The sequence below is a fragment of the Chrysemys picta genome, chromosome 9 (genome assembly GCF_011386835.1).
Source record: "Chrysemys picta bellii isolate R12L10 chromosome 9, ASM1138683v2, whole genome shotgun sequence".
In the NCBI taxonomy this organism is placed as follows: Eukaryota; Metazoa; Chordata; order Testudines; family Emydidae; genus Chrysemys; species Chrysemys picta.
The window spans coordinates 98,337,438-98,364,544 of record NC_088799.1 but is presented as its reverse complement, the minus strand read 5'-3'; the positions used below and the strand labels follow the sequence as shown (position 1 = coordinate 98,364,544).

General features: G+C 41.3%; 1 protein-coding gene across 5 annotated transcripts in view; it reads right to left on the bottom strand.

The window, feature by feature from the left end:
* The window catches only part of MCF2 (MCF.2 cell line derived transforming sequence), a 118,702-nt gene that overhangs the window by 30,343 nt on the left and 61,252 nt on the right, over positions 1–27,107 (bottom strand). For 2 of the 5 annotated variants that reach the window (XM_065556719.1, XM_065556722.1), the window contains 17 exons: positions 24,749–24,837; positions 23,268–23,356; positions 20,416–20,482; positions 18,295–18,410; positions 18,114–18,183; positions 17,495–17,587; positions 16,896–16,988; positions 14,797–14,922; positions 13,575–13,796; positions 9,918–10,010; positions 8,294–8,372; positions 7,948–7,989; positions 7,591–7,654; positions 6,666–6,772; positions 6,427–6,536; positions 4,214–4,326; positions 3,060–3,160 (listed from right to left, as the gene is read on the bottom strand). In XM_065556719.1, coding sequence (XP_065412791.1) covers positions 3,060–3,160; positions 4,214–4,326; positions 6,427–6,536; positions 6,666–6,772; positions 7,591–7,654; positions 7,948–7,989; positions 8,294–8,372; positions 9,918–10,010; positions 13,575–13,796; positions 14,797–14,922; positions 16,896–16,988; positions 17,495–17,587; positions 18,114–18,183; positions 18,295–18,410; positions 20,416–20,482; positions 23,268–23,356; positions 24,749–24,837 — 1,674 coding nt within the window. The remainder of the gene's footprint in view (positions 1–3,059; positions 3,161–4,213; positions 4,327–6,426; positions 6,537–6,665; positions 6,773–7,590; positions 7,655–7,947; positions 7,990–8,293; positions 8,373–9,917; positions 10,011–13,574; positions 13,797–14,796; positions 14,923–16,895; positions 16,989–17,494; positions 17,588–18,113; positions 18,184–18,294; positions 18,411–20,415; positions 20,483–23,267; positions 23,357–24,748; positions 24,838–27,107) is intronic. The other 3 variants (XM_065556720.1, XM_065556723.1, XM_065556724.1) reach the window with 2 other exon arrangements.

Below are 27,107 nucleotides of genomic sequence, written 5' to 3'. Positions count from 1 at the left end.
TTTGATAGGAAAGACTTCCATTACATACTCTGGCATTTGGAATCAGATATAACTCTACCCTGTTTCCTGCTATTTAAAGGGACACAACTTTAAAATCAGATTACTATTTAAAAAACAACCTTATTATTACATATAATTAAAATAGAGAATTTTCTTTATTTTCCCCTTTTTCTTATTTGGAAAGCCATGGGATGACATGCCGGGAGATGGATGCAAGATTCACAGGACTTACATGACCTTTGGCATATTAGCTACCGATGAGATTTTCAGAGAATATGTTATTTGATGGTCCATTGTGGAATAGTAGTTTGGATTATCTACTGACCTTCCAGCACACATCGAAATGATCTTCAGATCCTTAGTGAGGAACGTTTTTATGTGACCATGTAATATCTGATAGCTAGAACAAGGCACCTTAACCCAACAGTACATGTTTAAATCTATGGGGAAGTTAGTGCTTGAATGCTGGTATTTTATGGACATGTCTGTCTAAAACCCCTTTCACTGTGAAAGCTGCACATTAACACCGGCACTACAGAGTGATTTGCTGCCCTTTAATGCAGAAATCCACAGACGACTTGCAAATCCCGCCATGAATTTCCAATATGGTAGAATGTACCCCGTAGTACAGGAATTAAAGTGACTTCCCAAAAGCAGGCACGGGCTTGCTTCAGAAATTACAGTGAGTTACAGAGCTGTACCAAACTCTAGTTCACGAGAGTGAAGGATTAGTCTTCCGAACGGCCCCCCAGGCTAGTAACTGATTTTCCCAAATCTTCTATTTTATATCTGGGTAAGGCTTGTAAGGTACTTAATAAATCTTTCTCCATCTTTGTCTGGGCTCTAGAAAGACTGGGCTTGAAATATCTGCTTTACCTTGTACTATAGACAGGTTACAAGTCTGGCATTTTGGACTAGATGGCCTCCTGAGGTCCCTTCCAACCCTGATATTCTATGATTGTTATGTAAAGGAATGAAAAGAACCTGGTGACCACTGGATTAGTCTGGCTACTGCAAGCTCCCTTTTGAGTATAGTCTCTCTCTCTTTGCTGGGTCTGGCATATTTAAAGTGAATGCCATAACCAGTACTGGTCCACAGCACGGTGGGTTAGTCGCCAAATACAGTATTGGTTGGTCTGTACTTGGAAAGAAATGTCCCATAACTTCATTAGCCTATAAAGTGCTTTGAAGAAAAAAAAATCCCCTTTCTTCCAATGGGCACTGTGCATTCGTTGGGATCCTTGTGGTCATGACACCTTCAAGATCCAGATTCCTTAATGGAGGACAGCACCATCTGCCCAGGAGTTGCAAAGCTATGACAAAGCAGGAGCTCAGGGGAAATAGGCAGGACCTACACAACAAAGAACCCAACACAGAGGGCAGTCTCCTAGGAGAAACCTCTCCCCACTCCCTGGGTGAGTGATACAAATGTAAGTACTTCTGTTTTGCTTATTTTGCAGTGGGATCCATGTTTAAATAACCAGCCTGAGGCCCTTTATGAAAGAGCCTCACTTTGCATTGGTCCTCTAAATAAATAACCAGGCCCAGAGAGAACTTGGAAAGGTTCTGGCCGGATTTCTTATTTTGAGATGGTGTTTTAGTTTGCTTGACTTTTAATCTCCGACTGAATCTGGGGCGAGGCTGCCAGGGTGAATCTTGATGTTGAAGTCTGGGAGGAGCTTTGGGATAGCGCTCAGAAGATCCCTACCGATAATTCCGAGATGGACTTTTAAGGCATAAAACCTTGCTTTTCTCATTCAGTTTTGAGTGTTCCTGAGCATGATTTTGCACTGAAATTGTAAGGTCTCAGAATCTCCCATGGTTTGATCATGAAACTCTGGGTGACACAGTTAAGTCAGCTTAACTACTCTGCTCATGGCTGGGCAACATTTCAAGCCCTGTGTGATGTAATTAAACCGACGTCAGCCCTGAGGTAGACACCACTAGGCCAAAGGGAGAATTCTTCCATCGCCCTAGCTACCGCACCCTTGCAGACCCCTAAAAAATTTCAAATGGAGGTTAGGACCCCTTTGGAAATCTTAGACATAGTCTGCGGATGCAGGGCCGGTGCAGTGATACCACTGAGGCGTTTTTAGTGTAGACGTCCCCTCTGTGGTTTCAACTGTAAAGAAAGTAGAGAAATATGGATATTTCTCTCTCAGGTTCTGATAAAATCTGTTCGAAAGCTTTCACATTTTAAATTTTCTATGAAAAACAGTAAAAAAAACCTGGATAAATGCGTGTGAAAATTTTTCCTTTTTTTTTTTAAGCAGTTCTGCTTATAACCCTCAGTCACACACTTCCAACTCTGCAGCATGGTAAGACGACGTTATACCTGGGTAGTAAGACAAAATGTGCAGGAATGCCAAGTGGTTGTAAAGGTGTTTTCTTGTATCCTCTGTCTCCCCTCTAGGTCTGGATTTATACCAAGAACGATCATGGGGGAAAATACATTTTAGAATCTATGAGTCTTTCACAGAAACCCAGTCTATCATCAATAAACGTTAACCAGTAAGCCAGCAGTCAGCTATGATTAAAGTGGTGAGGCCTATCAAAGCTGTATCCGGGCTAGTCCAAAGTCCAGTAAAGTAAATGGAAAGACGCCCTTCACAGGATTTTGGATCAGGCATGAATATCTTTTTAGAGAGTGACATGATTTTGCCTAGGTGATATTATATTCACCCAGGGGACCAAACTTGCAGCAATGTGCAGACAAAACAGCCATGGAAATCCCTCAATGGCTGTACTCCATCTCTTCGCCCATCATACAGTACCAAGTGCTCTTGCATTATCTACGTTTTAAAATATTTGGCATTATTTTGCCAGTGCCTTCGTCTTAAAAATCACAACAAATTCTTAAAATGTCAACAAAATAGAGCATCAGCTTCATGTACTACTTTTGTAAGCTTTTGGGAGGAACTGCTTTCATATGATTAATTGCTTTTTTCTGTTGAGTTTTACATAGTCAAATTTGATACACAAAATAAAATGCAAGCCATGGTTTATAAAAATCTGATTCCAGTTCTGAAAATATTTCATATATGTTTATCGTATGATACCTGCGACTTTGGCAGTCCGAAACCTACAGTCGCCGATTACTATCTGCAAACTGTTGACAGGAATCCAGCCTTCTTTTCTTCTGTTCAGGTTTTTCACCAACCTTTGAATGATAAATGTATTAGTGGAAAACATGGACAGCTTTATATCAGCAAGGGTCCTATTACACACAATGTTCATTATTCATTTTGAAAAGTTACAGAACATAGACAATACATTCAAATCAGTGGCCTTGATTCGCCAAAGCAAGTCAATGGGACTTAAGCATGTGCTTAAAGTACTTTGCTGAATCAGGATCTGGGTGTCTGAAGTAAAGCACCCACCATCAGTCTCCCCGAGCCAATGGCTCATTGGGCTGAAATGCTTAAGGCACATCGGTTTCGTAGCCAACCGTACATATGGGAGTGATGTGATCGGCATCACGTCCGACTGGCTTTGCAAGCCACTGCTTTAAATAAAGCCAAAAGATGACGCTCTCGCTGCTCATTGGTTAACACTTGCAAAGCAATTTGAAGAAGAAAAACGCCTTGTAATTGCTAAGTGCTATTATTAATTGCCCCAGAGGAACAAGACCCAGAGCTGAGCTGCAGAGGACAGGGAGAGGACAAAGGCAAAGAGCATCCTTCAAACCAAGGCATCAAACAGAAACATCAGGTGTTTAAAAAGGTCTTTCTCGCAACGTGTTTGATTTTAACGTGATTCATTCAAGCTGGGAAGGGAAGGGAAACCCAATCACAGTTTCCAGGTCAAGAAGAATGGAATACACCGTTTGTAAGGAGGCTAAGGGTCTGGCTATCCTGCAGTCAATGGGTGTGGCTGCAGCTCAGGTAGACATAGCCGAGCTCGCTCTAATCTAGCTAGCTCAGATATCAGAGCAGCGAGGCCGCGACAGCATGGACTTCAAAGCACACTGTACGAGTCCCCCTGCCCCACAGAACTCTGGGTAATTACTCAGGCGGCTTCACTAATCTAAACGTCTAGTCAAGCTGCAGTAGCTCCTCACGATTGCAGTTCAGACCTGTGCTAATTCTGTAGCTTTCCAGTAGAGTACACACACTAACAAAGGTACAGCAGATCTATTCGGAGTTAAATTGGATTGAGCATAGTTACCTTGTAGGTTCCTGGAGGTAAGGTAAAAGAAATCTAAAATACTTACCATTGCCCTTCCCCGTCCTCCTGCAGAAGTTGAATTACATCCCCGTTTTTAACCAGCAGGTCCTCCGAGCCTCTTTTCTTGCAGTCTGCTAGGGCTTTATATTTTCCTGGAGACTAACATTAAAAAAAAATTACTTCACAAGAACTCTGTTCCACAACACGGTGTAATTAATTTTTGAACAGTCTTTATTCCTGGCTGCTGTGGGGAAAGTGGTACCCTTCTTGGCTGATGTATAATAATAAGCAATCATGCAACAATGTTGGAGATAAGTATTCACATGCAACCTGCTTTCTATAAACACATTTTTATCTACAAAAGACAATTACTGTAATACATGCAGCAACTGATAACATGCTATTAAAATCAAATTAAGTGGTGCTGAGAACTACTTTTCTTCTTCTTCCTGAATCCAGATAGAAGCTAGAAGAAAAATGATGCTTTTCTCGTCTGGTACTGTTGTGACTTCCATGTCTTATTTTTTTTATATACATCAAGTGAACATTTATGGCGCTAGTGCTGCAAGTTGTAGAGAGCGCTCGAATGTGCTTTAGATATTGATGCAGGTAGCGGTCCTGATCTCAGGCGGTGCTCTGTTCCCCTTGGCTAGCACTCACACAATAACAACAAATATTAATAGGGAAAAAATTACTGAGGTCAGATTGAATCCTCCCACCCCAGTGCTGCTTGGAAAAAAAATCCCTCAAAATTGTTTGAAACTGGGGACCAGTAGAGGAGACAAGCAGGGACATGTTTACACCCTAGGCGCTTTCATGCTTCTGCTGGTATGCCAACAGGACCAAGAGCTTTCTTATTTTTCACTTTGTCCAATGCTTCCTCAACTACTTCTTCAAGGACTGGTGCCATCAGATCCTGGTTTGGTTTTATCACCAGGATGGTTCTCTTGGATTCTCTTCATTCAGAAATCTTTCAAAGTAATTTCTCTGCCATTCCTTAATTTGGTCTCATTGATTAACATATTTCCACGTTCATCTCTAGTGACTTGATCTCACCAATATCTTTACTTCTCTTATTGCCAGTCTGTATATTTCTCTCTCACCCTGCTTTGTTTCAAGATGGGCATATCAGCCTTCCACAGCTTTAGCCACAGTGGCTGTCAGCTCTTTCTTCATTTCATACTCTTGAAAATCCTGCTGTTGGAGCGTTGCTTGACATTGTTTAAACACTTTTTTCTCCTGGATGCCCTCTCGAACTTTCTCATTCCACCACCAGATCTAACTGGAGAAAATGACTCCTGCTTTTGCACATTCTTGAGTTTTGCTTGCAATATGATTCTGCCATTGAGTCATATTTTCTCTTAGCCCTTCTAAAGAGATCTTTTCCAACACGTTCATTTTAAACTCCTTGCTAACTTCGTTAAGCTTCCACCTCTGGTTTGCTGTATTGCTTCGGACTATTTTCTTCTCGTGTATGAGACGTTTCCAGAGTCAAGAACCAGCAAGTCTATGCTGAGCTGCAATGTTTTCCCTTAAGATGACCTGACAGGTTTTTGATGTTCTTCAGCTCAGCTTGGCTTATCAGGAAGTAAACTACCTGCACCCTCAGCCTTTCACTCTTATAGATAATCAAATGTTCTTCCTTCTTAGTGAAAAGTGCATTCATGACTCAGACCAAATCACGTCTGGGTGCACTGTAAGCTAGTTTCCCCTTCCTTGTTCTTACGGCCAAATCCATGGCTGCTCTGGTACATTTAGAAGCATTTACTGTCTCTCCCCAGTGACCATTAAAGTCAGCTCCAATTACGACTTTTCATTCTTTATCACTTTCTGCACAACCGTGTCCATTTTCCCCAGAAATCCTTTGTCTTGTTTGCCACATCCCACTTAGGGTTCATATGCACATGTAACATTTAGGGGGGCATTTTCAAGAGCTAGCTTAACCAAAATGTATTCAATATACAGAGACAAGGTGGGTGAGGTAATATCTTTTATTAGACCAACTTCTGTTGGGGAGAGAGACAAGCTTTCAAGCTACCCAGAACTCTTCTTCAGGTCACCAACAGATAAAAGATATGACCTCGCCCACCTTGTGTCTCTAATATCCTGGGCCCACCCCGGCTACAACACTGCATACACCAATACACAAAAGGCATAAGCAAATACAGATTTTAACAAAAAGAGAAGTCTTACAGTGGATAACCTCAGACACACTATTTAGTGCCTTTGAAATAAACCATTTTTATATGCATCACTAACCAACTGGCTCCCATCTTCTTCTTCTGTGTCTGAGCAATTAGAAAGGTAATTGCTGGACCAGTCCTCAAGCCCTTCACAGATTTCCACAGAGTGTGACATTTTAGACCAACCTGCAAGAAAATATGTTACTTAGTGCCTTAGTTTAAATAACTGATATATTTTTCAGCTGTTGGTTTGGAATATAACACACTGCAGTGTAATATTATGCACACAGAAAGATCTTGCAAACTTGTACATACTTTGGTTTGGCTTGTTTTGTGGTGATGAGCTGATACTATCCAACATTACAGGACTGGTGCGTTCAGAATCATTTTCTTCTGAGCTTATGGAGGCTCTATGCTGCTTTCTGAAACGTATAAAAGAAATATGTCATTGTTTTAATTTTCAAATATTGGTGAAGTCTGTTCAGTTTGGCAAGCCAAGGATCTAAGCAGGTACTTCAAGGTGCTTTTGAATACATCAATGACTATAGTGGCATATAATCTCGATGTCTGTATTGGTTCGGCAGGGGGACGGGACAGACACTGCTAAAGCAATTGCTTCTCCAGGCGCAAGCACCATATTAGTTGTAGATTTCTTCTGACTACACCCTACTGCTGAGATTATAGGAAATGTCCTTATGCATGCAAAACTCAGAGCTGTTTGTATGGGAGTTCTGTGCACCAATCAATATGGACTTCCTGTGGAGGTTTTAAACAGAGGGTGAGATTCTATGCTGTGCCTCTAAGAAGCACAGCACAGAATTCACAGCTCAGGGGAGGAGGTTGGCTTTAAGCCACTCTGGGTCCTTTCTAAGCTATGGCAGCTTCTTCAGCCCTGCCCAGCACCACCTCAGCACTGCATGCTGTAGCTTCATCCTCAACATGCCCCTCCTGCCGCCAGCTGTGTTCCTATGCCAGGGCGTGCAAGGAGCTCCTTCCAGAGGCAGTCTTACAGCTCTTTTTCACAGTGCTGCACCAGTGGAATCCTCTCCGGCTGGATATGGGGCTCTTAAGGCCCCTCTCCACTTTTCCAGCCCTTCTGCATGGCATAAGGGGACCAGAGTGGGGGTGTAGAGCTCACCCAGAGAGTGCCCGAAAGGCTCTGGATTTGCAGATGTATGTTAAATCGTGAACCTAGATAATTATTTTTGTTTTTCAAATCTGTCGAGCTCATCTGACTTACCCATCACTCAGCTGCGGGGAAAGTTGGATCTGGTCTGTAAACACACCGGATGGTTTCTTCTCAACTGTGAGTAGGTTGCAAATATTGTGTTAGTTAACGTGGTTTGTTAAATCACTCAGAGCCGTCACCCACTCCAAACAGACAAAGCGTGACTTCAAACATCAGCCTTTTTTGCACAAATCAGTTTTTTAAGGCAAAGTAGAACCTCATTCATTGGCACGAATAACTGCAGATTAGTTGGATTCCCAACTTTTGCAAATTGGGGAGTTAGTCTTTGATTCAGCATGGTCTGTTAGTAGGCACCCCAACTATAAGCATGCAAGTAAGTCCATTAAAGTCAAGGGATTACTCATGTACCTAAAATAAGGCAGGTGCTGACGTACCTTGCTGAATAAGGGCCTAAGAGAACAAATATGAAATTTAAAAATATCAAGATGCTGACCTCAAAAAAGGATAATGCTGATTTATTTTCGACAAGGGTAATCTGCCTTTACTTATAATAATACTGCCTGTTATGCTCCTATATGCACTATAATATTGTTCTTAAAAGTAATGAAGTATCAGTAATAGGAGACGTCAGCTATTTAATCTTTTGTGAAAAGTGGAGTGAAGCTGCTATTTCTCTTGGGTTTGCAGATTAGCAATGTGAGCATCAGAAAGGTTCTGCTGTAGTGAACACCAGCAGGAAATGGTTCAAACGTACCTTTTATAAGCTCCTGCTGCTTGAACAAAATTTTTCTCATTTCACTTAACCACGCCATCTTCACATCTACTGTTGGGGCCTGAAAGAGGAGAACGATTTGAAATTCGGTGGCTTTTATGAATCCCCCGTTCTAAAATTGAGTTGAGCCTCAGTTATCTAAACTGTAATTGTCCAAAAATCCCTATTATCCAGAGCAAGGTTATAGCCTCTGATGACTATTCATTATATTGAAAATGTTCCTGACTCTCCAAAATTATTTAAAGTTCTCCATCACATTCAGATAGCAACAGTTGTACTGTAAATGGAAATCATGTAGAGCTCATCACAACACAAGGGGTGCAGTCAAAAGTACGTGGGCATGTCCCATTGACGCTTTTTCTAAAACACCCAAAGGCAAAACCTGCCTATGAATAATCAACTCCCACTTTTCAATGTGAAAAATGGAGCTGGTTCAGAATTCTAAGGCAACACCACACACATTCAAAATACCAAGCTTCAGTGGTTTTACAACTGGATTTTCAAGTAAATATAAAGCCAACCAAACATTTTCTTTCAACATTGTTGTTTAAAAAATGGCCAGAAAAAAACCCAAAATATCTAGGAAGAGATGTGGTCAGGCCAGGAGCGCTTGTTTTATAGATGAGCTGTAAGCTTCTGAAAATAGCAATTTCTGGTGCAATCAACGCCACAGCCTAACACCTAACATGGAAAGCAGTTCTGTTACCTAACAGCAATGGTGCATTTCTCACACATTTATTAAATAATGTAGCCGTTCCATGACCTCGTTCATAAAAGCTACTGAATAGATTAACTAATGTCCAACGCTGGATTTGAACAGGAACGAAAGGCTCTGTTTCCAGTTAGCAATCCAGTCCTCTTCTTAGAGTACTTTAATAACTATGGATTTGCTGCCTGTGATCAGACACAACAACCTGCATATGTTGTCTCCACTACTCGACTTACACACCCAGAGATATACAGCCGGAAATATAGGTTAAAATCCTATGAAAACATTGGGAGTTTTGCCATTGACTTCAATGGAGCCAGGATTTCACCCAGAGAGTTAATAAAATTCTCTTAAAATACAGATCAAAAGTTTGGAAGAAACATGTGTCACATCCTGCAGTGACATTTCAGTGCGACCGTGTGTTTTGGAAGCGGTGTCAATTAAAGGTGGCTGGGAAACACACTCCCTGGGAACCTTAGCTCCAAGGCAGCCTGTCTGGCAAGATCCGAAGGAGCTTGGGAACCAGGGCTGCAAGCCGGTTCAAGACCAACACTAGTATCAATGTTTATTGATTTAAGTTACAGTTTCCACAATATTCCTTTAGCACAGGAGGATTTTCTTACCATTATACTATGCAGTTTATGTTCTTAATCTTAAGCATGGCCCACTGCAGATGCCACTAAACAAAGGCAGCATAAGAACCTATTATATTAATCTACTGGACCATTATCAGTCTAATAGAGCAGCGAGGGAGCTGAACAGAAACGGTCCACACATATTTGTCAGCCAGAGTTCCCAGTTCACAAAGAGACAGGCAATTCTTAGCTGAATATCCACCATTTTAAACAGCACTATGAGGATATAAAAATAAAACATGGCATTTTAAAAATCACACACCTGAACAACGTACACCTCTTCTCGTCCGCTGTACCAGATCTCAAATTTTCGGTGATCCCCCTTCACATTTTCAGTGATTCCAACTGCATTCATCTGTTTTAAAAGAATCACGTCCTTTTAGTCTAATCTGAAAACTGAATGTCTTTCAGACCTTTACCATGAATTCACACATTGTGTTCATCTTAAACAGTCCCCTTGTTCCCCCACTCCACCCCAAATTAACAAAGTTCACCAAAAATGTTTATTTTCAGCAGTGACTGAAAGTGGTTATCTACAGTTGTTCACACTGAGCGTTTTGCTTTGACTGTCTGTAACATCTATAGAAGGTTTCTTGGAGCTACCAGTGCCCCTCTGGGGACTTTCCAGAACATTCATGGATCAGTGGGAGTGATTTAGAAGAGGGATCATAGGCCTGACTCTCAGGCCTTCTCCACAGTTTGTGCATCAACTTCTCACTGAGGAGAAGATTTAAAAAATAACCCCAACCCTCTTCTCATTTCAGACACAGCATCCAAGTTTCAGCGCAGTTCTGCTTTTCACCCAGGTCTACCATTAAAGGCCAACATTTCTGAGGGGGGGGGGGGGGGGGGAGAGATGTACACCTTGAGCTACCTTGGGCAGCAGGCTTCAAAATCTCCAGCCGGGAGAACTCAGCAACTCTGGAAATCAGGCCGAAAGCTGGGTACCCAAAACCAAAACCACTTTTGGTAATTTGGCTGGAAGTGACCAAGGCACAAAGAGATCATGTGGCTTGTACAAAGACAAACAGAGCCAGTGACTCAACTAGGATTAAAACCCGAGAGAGGTCTAGCCGCCAAGGAAGACTTTGCCCTACCTCTTAAACGTACCACCAGATTCCTGCCTCACCAGCAACGGATACTAAGCAATATTTTAATACCGGGCTTATTCCTCTCCAGTGCATTTACATGCTTCTTGATGGCTTTTACAGCACAAGGAGCTAGGAATTGACAGCTAATAATTAGATGGTCCAAAAAGGGCAAACATTATTGCAATGTAGTGTTTCAAACCAGCTCTAGTAATGATGTATTTTGTTGCATACGTCACACATACACACACAGAGCTTTCTGTCTGAATGAAAGAGACAGTATACAAATTAGGCCACCTGGGTAAACCTTCTGTTCTATCTGTTTTTAAAATGTTGGCACCATTATCCGTAACTATGAAAGATGTCTTCAAGGAAACAGGAAGTTGCTAATTAGCTTCCTTCGTTTCTGCAGGTAATTTCCAAACACTTTTGGGTATAAATACCCAGAGTTCACCGCAAACTTCAGAGAAAGCATTTACCCCTGGATGCAGAAAAGGAATATCAGTGAACACGTCTTAGCTAATGTTTCTTTTCTGGGTCTATTCCACTGGCTCGGTGGCAAACTGGACTTGCAAATTGATGTTTTACAAAATTCTGATGCCTGCACTGAAGAACAGGGTCAAGTTTTCAAAGGTGCCTCAACCCAGCCTCCATTTGCTCCCCTACAACTGTGTGTATATAAAAATACCCGTGTTCAAGAACTGTGCCCACTAAAACCTGCTGCACCGGAGTTAGTACTCTCAGTGCACACAGAGATAAACAGAAACCCATACAGTGCCAGAATGCTGCAAAAAGCCAGATCTAGCTCCATTTTTTTATAATTAAATACTACAAGAGCTGAGAAATTTCCCCCCCAAATGATTCAATTTCTATTATTTGTGCATATTTTGGCATAGGGATTTGCAAGGTTGTTTTTTTAATTTTTCTCTCTTTTTTTTTAAACGAATGTTCTCAGTGTTACCCAAATATCATTCAGATGCCACAAGTGATGGTCTAGAAGATTATATACTACTGGAATCAGGAATAAAGTAGCCAGGAGTAAGTTACTGTAATAGTCTTAAACCAACTCTTCTCAGAAAAGTACTTAAAATATTATCCCAAGTCTTACAGATATACAGCTCTCAAATGAAGTTATTCTGATAGATTTCTCAGTTCCACAGCTTCCACTAAATAGATTTCCTAAACTAGACCTCCCTGAAAAACATTCTTCCTGAGCAAAAAAATGATTCGATACAATCACTAATCAAACAAATCCAGGGCTCCAGAAACACATTTCTGCCCCTCATGCCACCAATACGGAAAAGAAAATAATTCTTTTATCACAAATCACTCGGCTCTGCAGCACAACAGCTGGAAAGTGATGCAGACCCAGACAAATGTTAAGACTGGCTGAACCCTGGATTTTCTCTTCTGAACAAAGATTCCCCATGCAGCCACTCTGGAATCTATAAAAGCACTTAGGAACTTTTCCTACAAGGAAAGAGAAGCTCTCAAGAAACAAAAAGATGATGTTTGGAAAAACAAACAAATATTGAAATAAATGGCCCGGTATTTATTGGTCTCCCATTGCATTTGCTAATGTGCCGATGAGCTGAACAGACTTGAGAGAGCAGAACATATTTAAAGAGATTCTGAATAGAGTGAAGGCCTAACTCTCCAAGCCCATCCAAGTCAGTGGGAGTTCCTTACATGGAGGCTCATCCTCTAAATACAGATTTGTTCGGCTCTAAAACACACACACACACACACACACACACACACACATTATTATTATTATTATTAGTCACGAGAGGCTGGGCACTGTGCTGGCCCAGAGGAGAACATGGCCCCTGCCTGGAGGAGCTTAGCACATGGAATGCACTGGGAGGCCTGTGGAAAGGGTCCATCTTAACGGGGTGGGCGCTTTTCAGTATAATGGGAGAGCGATAGCATTTTCACTGATAATGGTTAGCACTTGTGGGCATTGTGGAAGCTGGCGCACAATGGGCCCTAAGAAAGGCAGGAAACAGGAGAATGATAGATTGGGGTTTCTCTGACCTTTGCTGACAGCAGGGTCTGTAGGTGCCTTGGGATAGCTGTTTACACCCCTTGAGTTCTGTTCTATGCTATTTCTTATTGAAACTTACCTTTTTAGTAGCAACTAATCCTTGCCAAAGGAGGGAGGGTAGCGAGAGAGGAAGAGGGGTCATCTACTTACCGACCCAACTACACAGACAACTGGGAAGTCAGGTGATTAGCAGCCGTTGCTCAGACATTTCCAGGAATCAGAGGGTGCAAGAACAGGGTGCCTTGCTCTGGCCTAAGAACGGGTTCCAGAGACAGCCTGGCCTTGCTGTCTTCTTGCCTCAGCAGGGACTGGTCTTACCAGGAGGCCTCAAAGCCTTGGCAGTGATTGAGAAGCTTGAGATGATGCCTCATTATCCCCATTGGCTTTCAGACCGAGCTTTAATTCAGCAGAATCACATGGCTGGACTACAATTTCCCTGATCCTTAAGGGAAGGAGCAGACTCGTGTTTCCCAAAAGCACATCCCTGTCCCTCATGCATGGCTTGCCCAGGACATGATTTCACTGACAAGTGTCATCTGATCTTTGAAATGAAAGATTTGTCTGTGATTCTAATTTGGGGTGTTGCCCATTGTGTACTTGGAGAACAAGGGACGTTGTGGCTTAATCAGAAAAGATTATTTCATTAGGCTGGCAGTAATGGTATGCACATCGTGACTATTAATAGCTGAGAACTATTGTCTAGATAAATAATACTTTCCCAATTCTGAAAGCTGCCTGTTTATTACATAAATGCAATTTCCCGTCGTTACTAGGTTTTCCTTACTTTCAAAAAATGCTTAAAACTGTACGAAGAGGTTTTATCATATCCATCTCCATGCTCCTCTCTCTTCTTACAAAACACCAGGGCTTTGTCATACAGGAAGAGGTGCCTCTGCATTGGTTTGAACCTGGCAAGATCCTTCATTTTTGTAGGGCCTTTCCGGTGTCCTGCCCAAACACTGAACGATCCTTGCATCAATACTTTTCCAAGTTCACTCAAGTCCCCCTGGTAATAACACAGCAAATAAATAATCACCAGTTAAAAATTTAAAATATGCACTGTAACAGGGTGGTCTGTCCCCTTTAAGGGCAGGTGGGGCCCAGGGCCAGCCAACCCTGTCCCAAGGCCTGGTTGCTCTGAGAATAAGTCTCCCTGGAAGGATCAGCAGACCAAGCTGGAAATGGAGGCCAATTGCCAGAAGTGATGCACAGAACAAGGAAGGAGGGCTGTAGTTACCCTGTTCCAAGGAGAAGAGGTCCACTGGGGGAAGAATTTGGAAGCTGTGGAAACTTATCAGGAGTGATACACAGCTGAGGAGAGAGGGCTGTGAATACCCTGTTCCAAGTTCACGGGGGGAGTAATTTGAACCCAATTTGAACCTAGGAAATATCCAAGGGGAAGGACTTTCTGGAGAAGCCAGGGTCTGGAGTGGGACCAGCAGAGCTTCCCTGCTTAGGGGGAACAAGAAACCATGACCTGAAGCCTCAGGAAGGACAAGGGTTTGAGCCCGGAAATGTCCAAAGGAATGGTGTTTCAAGAGGATTTAATAAATTAGACCCCAAGAGGGAAATTCTATGAAAAAGCCCTGACAGTGGGTGAGTTATTGGGTGAACCAGGAGGGAAACGGAGATTGTGCCACAAAGTGGCTTTGCTCTGGGACTGCACCTGCAACTTGCCCTTTGCATGAAAACAAAAAAAGGAAGTGTTTACCCAACTAATGCAATTAGAGGAAAGATCGACACCCGGAAGAGTTTTCTCATCCTATTCATTTTGTAATTGTCTTGTCTACTATACTTTTTAACGTCATATTTATTCACTTTAGATTCTATTCATTCCCTAAAACAACAAGGAGTCTGGTGGCACCTTAAAAACCTTGTTGTTTTTGTAGATACAGACTAAGACGGCTACCCCCTGATTCTTATTCATTCCCTGTCTGTTTGGACATTCCCACTGAGATGCCCAGAACTTTGGAGTAAAAGGTTTTTCATTACCCAGATGTACTTACATCATATCCTGTTATTGAAATTTGATGCATAGAGTCATTGACTGATTTTAGTAAATCCAACATTGCAACCAGAGCTTCTTGCAACTCTTTAACTCCATCACAGCTTGTGCTGTATTTTAGCAACTCCTGTAATTAGAAATCAAAGGCTATGTGTTTTTACTTGAGTGTAACACATTTTCTCCATTGCCCATGAAATTGCAATAATTCAGAAGCCAGTGTATCCTTTATTTTGTATCTTGGGGGAAATGGGACATTTGAAATACATTCACTGTTGTAAGGAAAATGTGTCACATAAGCACCACATTCACACACAGCATTTTTCTTGGCTTCATTAAAGACAGTCAGTGTTGGTTCAGGGGAGGTCAGATTCAACTATCCTCCCAGAGTTCTTTGAAGATATTGCTGCTGTGATAAATAAAGGACATGCAACCGAGACAATAGGTTTCACACATCAGAGAATAATATTCTAGGAAAAGAGAGTCATAGAACAGCGGCTAAAATAAGATACCAAACAGAAGACTATCCTAACAGTGGGAGACCCCAGATAACTATAGATGAAAACAATGGACAGAGGCAGTAAGTGAGTAACCAAGGTGTCAGTGTTTAGAAATTGTATTATCCATAATATATACACATACAAAGTTACATTATATAGCCGATCTCTTTCTCTCTCTCAGTTATAACTTTGTATGTACATCCCTCCACCTGAGAGGAAGGATAGTCCAGTGGTTAGGGTGCTAGCGTGGCCCTTGGGAGACTTGGGTTCATTTGCCTGCTCTTCCATAGACTTCCCGTGTGACCATGGATAAGTCACTTAGTGTCTCTGTGCCTCGGTTCCCCTTCTGTAAAATAGGGACCACGGCCTTTCCCTATGTCACAGGAGCGTTGCAAGAACAAATACACTAAAGTCTGTGAGGCACTCAGCTAGGATGGTGATGGCTGTCATAGAAATACCTAAGAAAAAGTAGACATGCCAATGTGGTAAATTGCATTTATCATGCTCCTTTGACCATCGTATCTACTCATAGTTCCATTTCCTGCAGGATTCATTTATTCCATATCACTGAGCAGATTCAAACAACCTTTTCCCTCCTAAAAATAACTTGTTACAAATACTTGTTTCCTCCTCCAATATGCAATTTTTTCTCCCCATAGAATTTCTCAGTTTTGAAGCCAAGGCTAAGCCGTATTCAGACGAGCCTATCACAGGTTTAAAGGTAAAGGTTAAGGGGATGGGGAGAGGGAGAGGGAGATATTGGATGGGTGGCTTTGTTCACGCTGTGTAAAGCATTCCTGACAGTAAAATAAATACAGGTATTTGGGTTTTTTTTCCTTGTTTCTGATTTAGAAAGTCAGGTCTTGTCTACCTTGGAAAGCTGAAGAACTAATATACCAAGGAAGCGAAACCTGATTCGTTAAAAGGAGGTGTCAGTTTTAACATTATTTAGTAAAGAACACTTGGCCAAAAAGCTCGCTTTATTAAATATTCTGAATTTATATCTGTTCAACTCAGGGCTGAAAAAGATCCCAGTCTACACTTCTAGGTCATCCAACAAAAATAAGGAAGGTAAGACTTGATATTCCTGATATTTCTAAGGTTAAAAAAACCTAAGCAACTCCTCCCCCTTTATTCAAATAGTCAGGCCTTCTTCAGACATCATAACAGTGCTCTGCATAAGGGCTTAATGACTGCTGCAATTTTAAGAATGATCCAGTAAGTCACCAGCCACGTGAGTGAAGAGAACAGCAAACAAGTCTGCAATTCTGTTCCTGGGGAAGTTGCTAAGAGGTGCAGTAATAACAAGACATTCTCAGACTTCAGTAGTACAGTACTTTGAGTGTCCTGTGGCACCTTTGAGACTAACAGAAGTACTGGGAGCATAAGCTTTCGTGAGTAAGAACCTCACTTCTTCAGATGCAAGACTTTGAGTGTTGCCCTCAGTATACACCAGACATCAAAGAGAATTTTAAAACTCTCGAACAGCCACCAGCAATGTCCCAGATTTAAGGCCTAAGCATTCCTGGAGATGGCTAGTGAATATCCATTAGTCTAGACCTCCCCTCCGTTCCCTATGCTTTAAAAAAAGACATATGAATACCTTCAAAAGCAACTGGTATTTTGTCAAACGTTGTACTGGTTTGAGCAAATAGGAATCCAGCCCAAGTCTGTGTTCTAATTTTCTTTGGCATTCCTGTAACAAAGAAATAGTATAAAGTAAACATGCAGACAAATGTATAACAAGATCCAACGGTTGAAAGTTGAAACCAGCCAAATTTGGACGGGAAATAAGGCGCAATTTTTTAATAGTGAGGGGAATCAACCATTGGGACAAGTTACCAAGGATTGTGCAGGATTCTCCGTCATTGGTAAGTTTTCAATCAAAATTGGATTTTTTAAAGATAGGCTCTAGTTCAAACAGGAATTATTGTAGTGAAGTTCTCTGGCCTGTGTTACACAGGAGGTCAGACCGTATGATCACAATGGTTCTATCCAGCCTTGAAATCTATGAATAGGATGCACAATAATTTACTATGCTACACGCCCTATGTTCAAGTAACTGTGGTTGATATTAATGGGGGATTTCCGACACGTATAGAATGGTGAATAAGGTTGCAATGCTAAGGACATGAATGCTGCATTTTGCAAAAATAATTCACGTACGCTGAAGTATGCTTTGCACATGAATAATTAGCATACCTGAAAGAAGGTGCTTTCTGAACACTGCCTCCACAGAGATTCTGACCGAGGTTTGTTCTGACAATATTTCTCATACATCTGAAAATCTTCTCGCTGCAAGAAGAATAAATAAATCAATTTTAAAACATACGCACTCTAGAACGTCTTACTTATGACAACTGTAAGGCAGAATAAGGTGAGCACCAAATGCTCTTCTTAGCTTCTATTTCACTTGCAAATTGGAAGAATACATATTTTAAAAAAACAACCAGATAGATGGGAAATAAGAGTCACTCCCTAAAACTAGGAGATTCTTACACAGTAGACAGGTCTATTGCCAAGCCGGCTGCTTTTCCCCATATGTTGCTGGACATGTGAGCACAATACAGTTTTTAGCTCAGATGCTCTGTTTGCTCCCCCAGACCTGAAGAGCTCTGTGTAGCTCAAAAGTGTGTACCTTCCACCAACCCACGCTGGCCAAGTAAAAGATATTACTTCACCTACCTTGTCTCTCTCCCATAAATACAGTGTCCGGCGGTAGCTATTTTATATAGAAAGCATCAAGTTGAGGAATGCTAAGTATCAGGGGGAAAATGCAGTTTACAAAGTCTGTTCTAAATACAACAATTGATTCACTAACCCTTTCCAGGAAACAAAGCCCCACTCGCTCTGGTGCTCCAACACAGCTTTCCAGATTGTGTAGGAAAATTCTGAAAGAGGTTAAGGGAGAGATACAATGTGACTGTGAATGCCACAGCACCTGAGCAGTCTGTTTGTAAGGGGATCTCATAAAGAAAGGGAATATACAGCTAGTTACCTACTTGTTATGGAAGTCATATATCTCTGGCATATTCCCAAAGAGAACATCCTCTCTGTTTCTCAGGGCAGGCGGCATGAGAATGACCATCGCTGGATTATCCATTTCAGCCCTGTAGCCCTGTAGAACACAGCAGGTAGTCATGATTAGGCCTGTATAAGCCTGGTTTATTGCCACATTAAAGACTAGATGGAAAGAAACATGACTATCGGTTCAATAAAATGTACGTTGTTACAAAATGCTACTTTTCTTTTCTTTCTTTTTTTAGTCCCCACATCTTCTCGATTTCCCCGATCTTTTTCTTTGAATTTCCCTCGCCCTCAGAGGTTGAGTATTAGTGACATTTGTCTGATGGGGAGGGCTTCACATTTCATCAGACAGCACGAGGAAGTAGCTACAGAGCAACATGAGATGTTCCTGCACCTAGGGGTTGAATATGATGCTTCCGCTCAGCATCATTCCCTGTATGTGACAGGGCAAGGAGACCAGGACCAAATCTGGGAACAGAATTCAGAGCTCTCACACGGAAGAAAATTGCTCTACTGTTAGGGATCCAGGTTGCCCTCTCATCTACATATACACATGAATGGCTTTGGTCTGTGTTTACACATTATGTAACAGTTGATTTCAGAAACTTTTAGATCTACAATGGGATAAGGAAAGTACACACAGACACGCCCATTAAAACACCATTTATTCGGAGACATGCTGTATTTTGATAAGACAAACTTTCATTGGCATCTCTCTACAGCACAATGGAGGGAGAGGTCCTGGAGGAATAGTTGTCTTGGTTACACATCTGCTGTTATGACTGCAAGACACATCGCTGACAACTTGTTAAATGGAAAACAATTAAAGATACTCTCGCAAGGTCTGATGCGGTGGGAAATTTGTAACAAAGCAAAAGACTGCTAGATATCAAATAACATCAATGGGCTTTTTTGCTGTTCAACAATACACTCTCGGAACACCAGATCCCTTTCTCCTTGATTCTTGCTGCCTAAGGTTTTTTTTCCCCTCTGTTACAGCATCTGATCCTTGAAATCAACTGCATTTTCCAAAAGGGAATCTGCGCTAAGTAACCTGACAGTGGCATAAGGGATATTATTGTACTGTAAATAGTTATATTTTATTAGTAAATTAAAAGTACAGCACTCTACGTTAAGGTCACATTAGAACACCATTGCAAAAAATATTTACCAATTGTGTCATCCCTGGAAAGAGACAATAACTTCAAGGAGAACTAACACAAAAGAATAAACGGCTCAGGAAAAATGAACCAGGACTGGGCAGAGCTTTGGACTGTCCCTGTTATTGTCTCTAAGCTTGGTATATAATTTTTTTGTGAAAAAGATAACAAGTAGCCAGTCTCAGGGACAGTTTCTAACTACGGGTGCAGACACATGTGGCTTCCACAGAATTCAATGCATGCTTCACACAACTGATGACAAAATGTGGCCCATATAATGGATCTAGTCAACCAGTTAGGAGTAATGAATTCAGTAATATATAACTTCACCTACATCAGCTTTGAAATGTGTGTCTTTTGCACAACTGCTTATTAGCAATGCTGGCATATCTTACATTAAATATGAATTTACTACTGACTTTAAGATGCAGCGGGAACATAAATCTTGAGTCAGCTTAGTGGAAATCAATCATTTCAGTTTTAGTCACCATTACCGGGCCTAGCTATATAAAATGCCATGTCTCGGGAAGAAATGGATGTTTGCAGAAAAGCTCGGGGCTGGGAGGAGAGAGAGGGGATTTCAATCTATCAAGCCGGTGTATTATATTCTATACACATACATATACATTCATGTATTTGTGCATATGATCAAATTGCAGCTTATTTTGTATATTTCCTCTCCAACCATTGATAAAATTAGTTACCAAGACATGCGTTTGTGAACAGAAGGTTTCACACAAATGATAGATTAAAAGCTTGTACTGACACATACTGTGCCCATGTCGTCTGAATCAAAATGATGGGAGAAAAATTCAAGATCACCCAGGATATGACAGCAAAGTAGAAATTGACCAAATCACATTTTTGTTTAATTGGCCAGATGCTTTTCAGAAAACACATCAGAGAGCAGTCACGAGGAATTTGTAAGTAACTCACCATCAAAACAGTGAACAGTTCCTCTACGTACACTCTCTCTGTTTCTATTAGCTCATTTATGACATGGCTGAAATAAAAAAAACAATCAGAAATGCTCCATCTATGTTTGCAGGGTTGAGCCATTGCATTTCAATTTCACGGTAAATATGCCTGAAATTAGCCACACTCTAACAATTAGGGGCAGAATGAGTACAGATGCAGTAGGACAGGTAATGAGTAATAGATTAAATCCATCTCAGATCAGAGGGCCATATGCACCTTAAATGCGGAATTAAGGGTTTTGTTTGGGCCCTTTGCTCTTTATGTGCACTTTATTTATACTTGGTGAATTCCGAGTGACCATTTAACCGCCTGCATGCCTGTATTTTATTGTAAAGACCAACTTGGTTGTGTAACAAACCATTAATTTTAATGTGTCCATTTTCTATCAATATAGTATAACACCCAAACAGATTAAAATAAAATTAATTAATTAATTAATTGATTGATGGGGATATCCTATCTCCTAGAACTGGCAGGGACCTTGAAAGGTCATCGAGTCCAGCCCCCTGCAGGACCAAGTACTGATTTTGCCCCAGATCCCTAAGTGGCCCCCTCAAGGATTGAACTCATAACCCTGGGTTTAGCAGGCCAATGCTCAAGCCACTGAGCTATCCCTCCCCCCACTACACAGCACTACTCACTACACATCAAAAAATTGGCTGTTCTTAACAAATTTCACTAAAGGATCATTTTCTGAACTGTATTTTGAGGGGAATTACTATGTTAAAATTCAGAATTGGGAATGGGATGGGATGGGATGGGATGGGATGTTAGATGGGGTGGGATTTGAGTTACTACAGAGAATTCTTTCCTGGGTGCTGGCTAGTGAGTCTTTACCACATGCTCAGGGTTTAGCTGATCACCATATTTGGGATCGGGAAGGAATTTTCCTCCAGGGGAGGTTGGCAGAGGCCCTGGGGGTTTTTCGCCTTCCTCTGCAGAGTGGGGCATGGGTCACTTGCTGGAGGATTCTCTGCACCTTGAGGTCTTTAAACCACGATTTGAGGACTTCAATAACTCAGACATAGGTTAGGGGGTTGTTACAGGAGTGGGTGGGTGAGATTCTGTGGCCTGCGTTGTGCAGGAGGTCAGACTAGACGATCATAATGGTCCCTTCTGACCTTAACGTCTATGAGTCTATGAGACATGGTTCATTTAAGCTTAAAAAAATAGCACTATGTTTTAGCCTTGAAAAAGGATTTTGAACTTCTTAGGCTCTCTCCCCATGTTTCCCTAAATGTTGCATGTTCCCAGTTCTTCTGAGCACCAACAAAATCTTGGCCAAAAAGGATCTCTCTCAAAGTGAGGCAAACGTAGTGCATTCTCAAAAGACCGCATTCAGAACATGGTGAATAGCAAGGGTTTACAGAAGACAACACGGAGGGCTTGTCCACGCTACCCCTTAAATCGATGTAACTTACGTTGCTCAGAAGTGTGAAAAAGCCACCTCCCTGAGTGATGCAAGTTACATCGACCTACGCATCGTCCATGCCAACGCTAAGTCAACACGAGACACTCTCCCGCTGACATAACTTCCGCCTTTCACTGAGGTGGAGTAATTATGCTGATGGGAGAGCGCTCTCCTGTTGGCATAGCGCGTCTTCACCAGACACGCTACAGTGGTGTGTGGTAGTGAAGACTAGCTCTGAGGTTGACCCTTGGAAGGTGCTACAGTGACTGCTACTCTATGTATGTGTTCTCTAGACTCATTCAACGGGATGGATGTTGTCAGCCTCAAAAATGCTTTGGACATGCAGTGAAAGGACAGCACTTTTCCATGTCAACAGCTCCTTCAAATTCTTTAAAAGCACTAAGTCTGTGCTCACATCCAAAGAACAGCTTGGTATATTTTAGTAACTTTAAACTCTTGCCTATTCCCTAGGACTCTTCCAGTTATGCTACTAGCCTCAAGAGTCTGTCAACGTGATGCACGCTTAAGTAGTATATATAAACTGACTTGCCCTAATCATTTTCACATGGGCAATAAAAAAAAATTAGAAGCCAACTCTATGAACAAGACACACAGAAGCCTGAACAAACCAGCACGCGACCAAAATAAATGGTGAAAACTGGTGGACGCACTGAGGTGTGGACAGATAAAGAAAGAATAAAAACATGTTCCAGCCTTGGCCCAGCCCCCATCCCGAACATGCACCAGATCATACAGGGAACAGAGACATTTAACAATGTCCTCAGCATTCCTGGGCCGTCTCAGCTCAGCTGCTTGAATGGACAGACGTGTCATATTAGTGGAGGTTCATTGTTCGTACAGCAGCAAACTTGAGACTGCTTGTCTGTCTCATTCTAGGTCAGACCCCTACAACGAAGCCAAACTGTGGAGTTTTAGCTTTGATGGTGGATCTAACAGAAAGATCAAATTGTTAAGAATACCGTGCTTTTATTTCAGGACATTGTTCAAGTGTTTTACTCAGATGTGAAAACCTGCACTTGTGTTCTATTCACAGACCTTCCCTTTGCTCTCCCTTGCCATGAAATAATCTTTTACAAAGAACTCCGTAAGTCCCCTCTTAATCACTGTTTTCACATATTTATTTAAGCTACATTGGCACAGGAACTTTATTGATGAGTTTTGATTTTTACACACCAGCCAAGAGAATTGTTGCACTGAACATTCCTTTTCCATTGATAGAGAGTGCATTCTGAGGATAAGAGTCAACTAATAATTACTATAGTCTTCTTTCTTTTGTGATGCTACCAACAGAGGTTCTGATTTTGCATTAAGCAGATCTTCTGAACACAGGATATTCTACATGAGGTTCTACTAGGATAATATAGGAAACAAAACATACCCTTTTAGTATATCTAAGTTGTCTTCACTTTCTGAAATAAAAGACTGCAAGGAATTCCTTTTTTCTTGATAGTCATGCATTACTTCAATCTAGAATGGAAATGGTACGTATTAGAGAGAACTCAAGAGATGGATATGCTTGAGCCAATACCAATCAGGTCAGTTTCTGAAATAAACACAAGAACCATCTGGGGAAGGTGTCCTGGATAAGATATGCTGAACCGCGGAACTTCCTTGCAGTATACGAGAGCTAAAATTAAAAATGGCATACTGCGTAAGGTCCTGACAAACTTTCTCCCAGAAATTCCTCGGCGAGGTTACTGTCTAAAAATATCGGTTACATGCTTTTTGGGAATGGGGTTGTCTTTTTTGTTCTGTGTCTCTACAGTGGTGAGCACAAGAAGTTCCTGGCCCATGACTGGGTCTCTAGGTTCTATGATAATACAAATAATAATGCTCAATTTCATAGTCTACAAATAAATATGTAAGGGCATTATGAGAGAATTTCAGAGTCACAGTGGTGGCCTGATTGTGCTTAACTTTAAAGGGACTTGGACACATGCTTAAGCACTTTGCTGAATTGGGGCCTTAGTGGTGACTAATTTTGAATTTCCTATTTCATGAGTAATTTAGATAAATACAGGTAAATGATCAGGATATTGTAATACAATTGTACAACATTTATTAGGTGCCATATATGTGCAAAGGCCATAGGTAACTATCAGTTGTAAAGTAAATGAAAAATCAGATAAATTTCTAGCTACATAAATAGACTACATATTAAAGTAATAATTACATAGTAGCTAGAATTACAAGTGTCAAATGAAGTAAGAATTGCAACAGTATGTTGCATACTGGTAATACATACCTAACTTATTTATTTCAATATTATTTCTGCTATTAAGCAAAACAAGAAACTCCATTCGTTTATTTCCCTCCCTCTCTCTTTTATAATATTATCTTTCTGGTAAGGACACAAGCAACAGGCTTCAAACCTTCAAATGTTAAATTATTTAAAAATCCAAATCCTTGACAAGCGTGCTTTATGCATCCTTCTTGGATAAAGCCAATTGCAGAATTAAAAAGAAAGATCCAAATTACATTAGTTTTTCCAACTCTTAAGAGAGTCTCCACTATTGATATTGGGGAGGGGGAGGAGTTAGAATTTTGTTTCTAGTCTTCAAAGCATTGAAGATTCCTGAAGGAAGGATTATTTCCTTAATTGATGTCATTGTTATACCAGGCCTAAAACAGGAAATCGATAAAGAAAAGTGATTTTGGCCCCAGTCCAGGAAAACTCTTTGGCATGTACTTAACTTTTAAGTATGAATTGTCCCAATGAAGTCAATCAGGGTGTGAGTAAAAAGGATGCAAGACATCTCACCCAAAAAACCCAGAATCTAAGTTCTATCAATCCCTGGAAAAATATGATTTCAGATCTTGCCATGTAAAACCCATTCACGGTTCACTAACAATTTTTACCTTACGAGCATTGTGAGATTTTCTTGACGTTTTCTTCCCAGGGAGAGAGATGTCAAATGAAAACTTTAAACTGGAATTAAAATCCATGCCTTAGATAGAAAAATGCATAATTACACAATGTATAACTAACCAAGGAAGCATTGCAGGAAGAGATTAAAAAATTAGATCACCTGCATAAGCAAAAATGGTCCAGAGAGTGTATAATCAGTTAATTAAAGCTAAAGGCAAACTGAATACACTCCTAATTGAAAAAAAAATACCTTAGACATATCAAACAATTTTGTTATGAAAAGAGGAATAAAAGCAATAGATTATTAGGACATAAAATAAAAGCTCATTGGGTACAAAGAAACATCTCTCCAGGTAGGGGATACTGTAACTCAAACGAACAAACTCAGTGAAGCCTCTGCAAATTATAAGGAGCTATACCTCTCTAATAACCTGTCTGAAGAAATACCACCTCCTGTGATTATATTACAAAAGCCCTATTTACAACAATAGGGCCTGAGGCTCATCTGCTGTAAGTTGTCTCCATTGTCTCTAATGTAGCTATGTTGATTCACACCAGCTGTAGTACTGACCCACAATATTCGTTTATAACCAAGATTCAGACAACTTTGTCTGAAGAGATAAGTTTGAAGATGAATAACATGAAGGATGCCAGACAGTTGTCCTGCTGAGTCTTACAAAATCTTTAAAAAGAGATTCCTGGCTCCATCAATTGACACAACTGGTACTTAAATCACACAGGGCCTGTTCCTTTGATACGAGCAGAGTTAATGGACAGCTCCAGACTCTATTATGCTGGTCATCCTCAAGCGTGGGGAAAATCTTTCATGATGTGATGCTTATAGACCTATAATGTTTTTAAACCACAAGGATAAATGGCTGGTTAAGGTACTGTTATTTTTTCTTGATTACTAAAAAAAAATACACCAAGTCTTTCCATTTACTTCCATAGGCTTTGTGAGATATATGTTAGACATGCTTTTAAACTCCCATTAACTTCAGTGGAGCCAGGATTTCACCCTTTGTGTTTTAGCATCATTAAAGCATTTGATAGGGTTGAATGGAGATTCCTTGAAATGGCAATAGAAAAAACTGGAATTGAACCACATTTGGAAGAATTGAGGGCCTGTGGGCTATTTATGTCATCAGAAGAATGTTCAAATGGAAGCAGATGAGAGACACACACAGGAACCAAGCGAGTTTACTTGCATCTAAAGTAAGGAATATCAGAGCAATTAAAAGTGACTAAGGACCAACTCTCCCCATCTCACTGGCAAGAAGACATAGGAGGAGGGGATTTGAAACAGCATCTGTGGTGGAAGGGACTTAGGAGCAGTGGATTTTTGAAGTTGTGTTGCCTCCCAGCCCTTGGGGTCCTCTGTAGACAGTAACAGCATTCTCTTATGCAATGAGATATGAGCTGGGCTAATGGATAACTCCAGACTCTACTGCCATCCCATTTCCCCCTTGCAGCAAGAGCTGCATTACTACAGGCTGGATCCCACCAAGCCTGCGGAGTAGCAGCCACAGAAGGTATTGAAACTCTGAGCTGCATTACCTACTGCCCACATTCTGAGCAAAATAGATAAAAGGAGAGTGCCACAGAAAGCTACATCTCTGCCCCACCCATCCTGCTGGCCACCCTGCCCTCAAGCTCTCTCAGAGTGGGGCACAGTGCTACCAAGGCTTCTACTACTAAAGTCAATATACAATGATGGAACTTTTGTCTCAGAGGAATGGAATCATTTTCTATCTCATCTATCACCAGTATGACAGGAAGCATAGTCTTGTGGTCACGGGAGATATGGACTCCATTCCTGACTCTCTGTCATTGGGGGAGACACTAAAACCTCTCTGGCTATGTCTACATCACATTTTGGAGCGAGCGGAAGCCAACCTCCCAGCCTGGGTTGACAGACTTGGTACGCTCTAAAAAAAGGTGTCTAGACAGCTCTGAAACCTAGGGCAGTGGGTGGGTTTCACAGCCTGAGCTCCAGCCAAAGTCTCAGCTTGAAAGCACTGTCCACACAGCTCTTTTTAGAGCACTAGCGTGAGCCCTGCCAGCTTAGTCTGTTGACCCAGGCTGCAACCACGCTCCCGCTCGCTCCAAAAACACAGTGTGGACATACCCTCTGTGCCTCCTTTCCCAAAAACAAAATGAGGAAGATAATACTGCCCTTTTCCCCCACCCTTTGGCCATTTAGATTGGAAGCTGTTTGGGACAAGGCCTCTCTTAACTATGCATATGGTGCACGTCACAATAGGGCCTCAATCTCACTTGGGGTCCCCTACCTGAATACAAATAATTCATAATGACCAATATATGAAATGACGATTTTAAAGTCTCTCA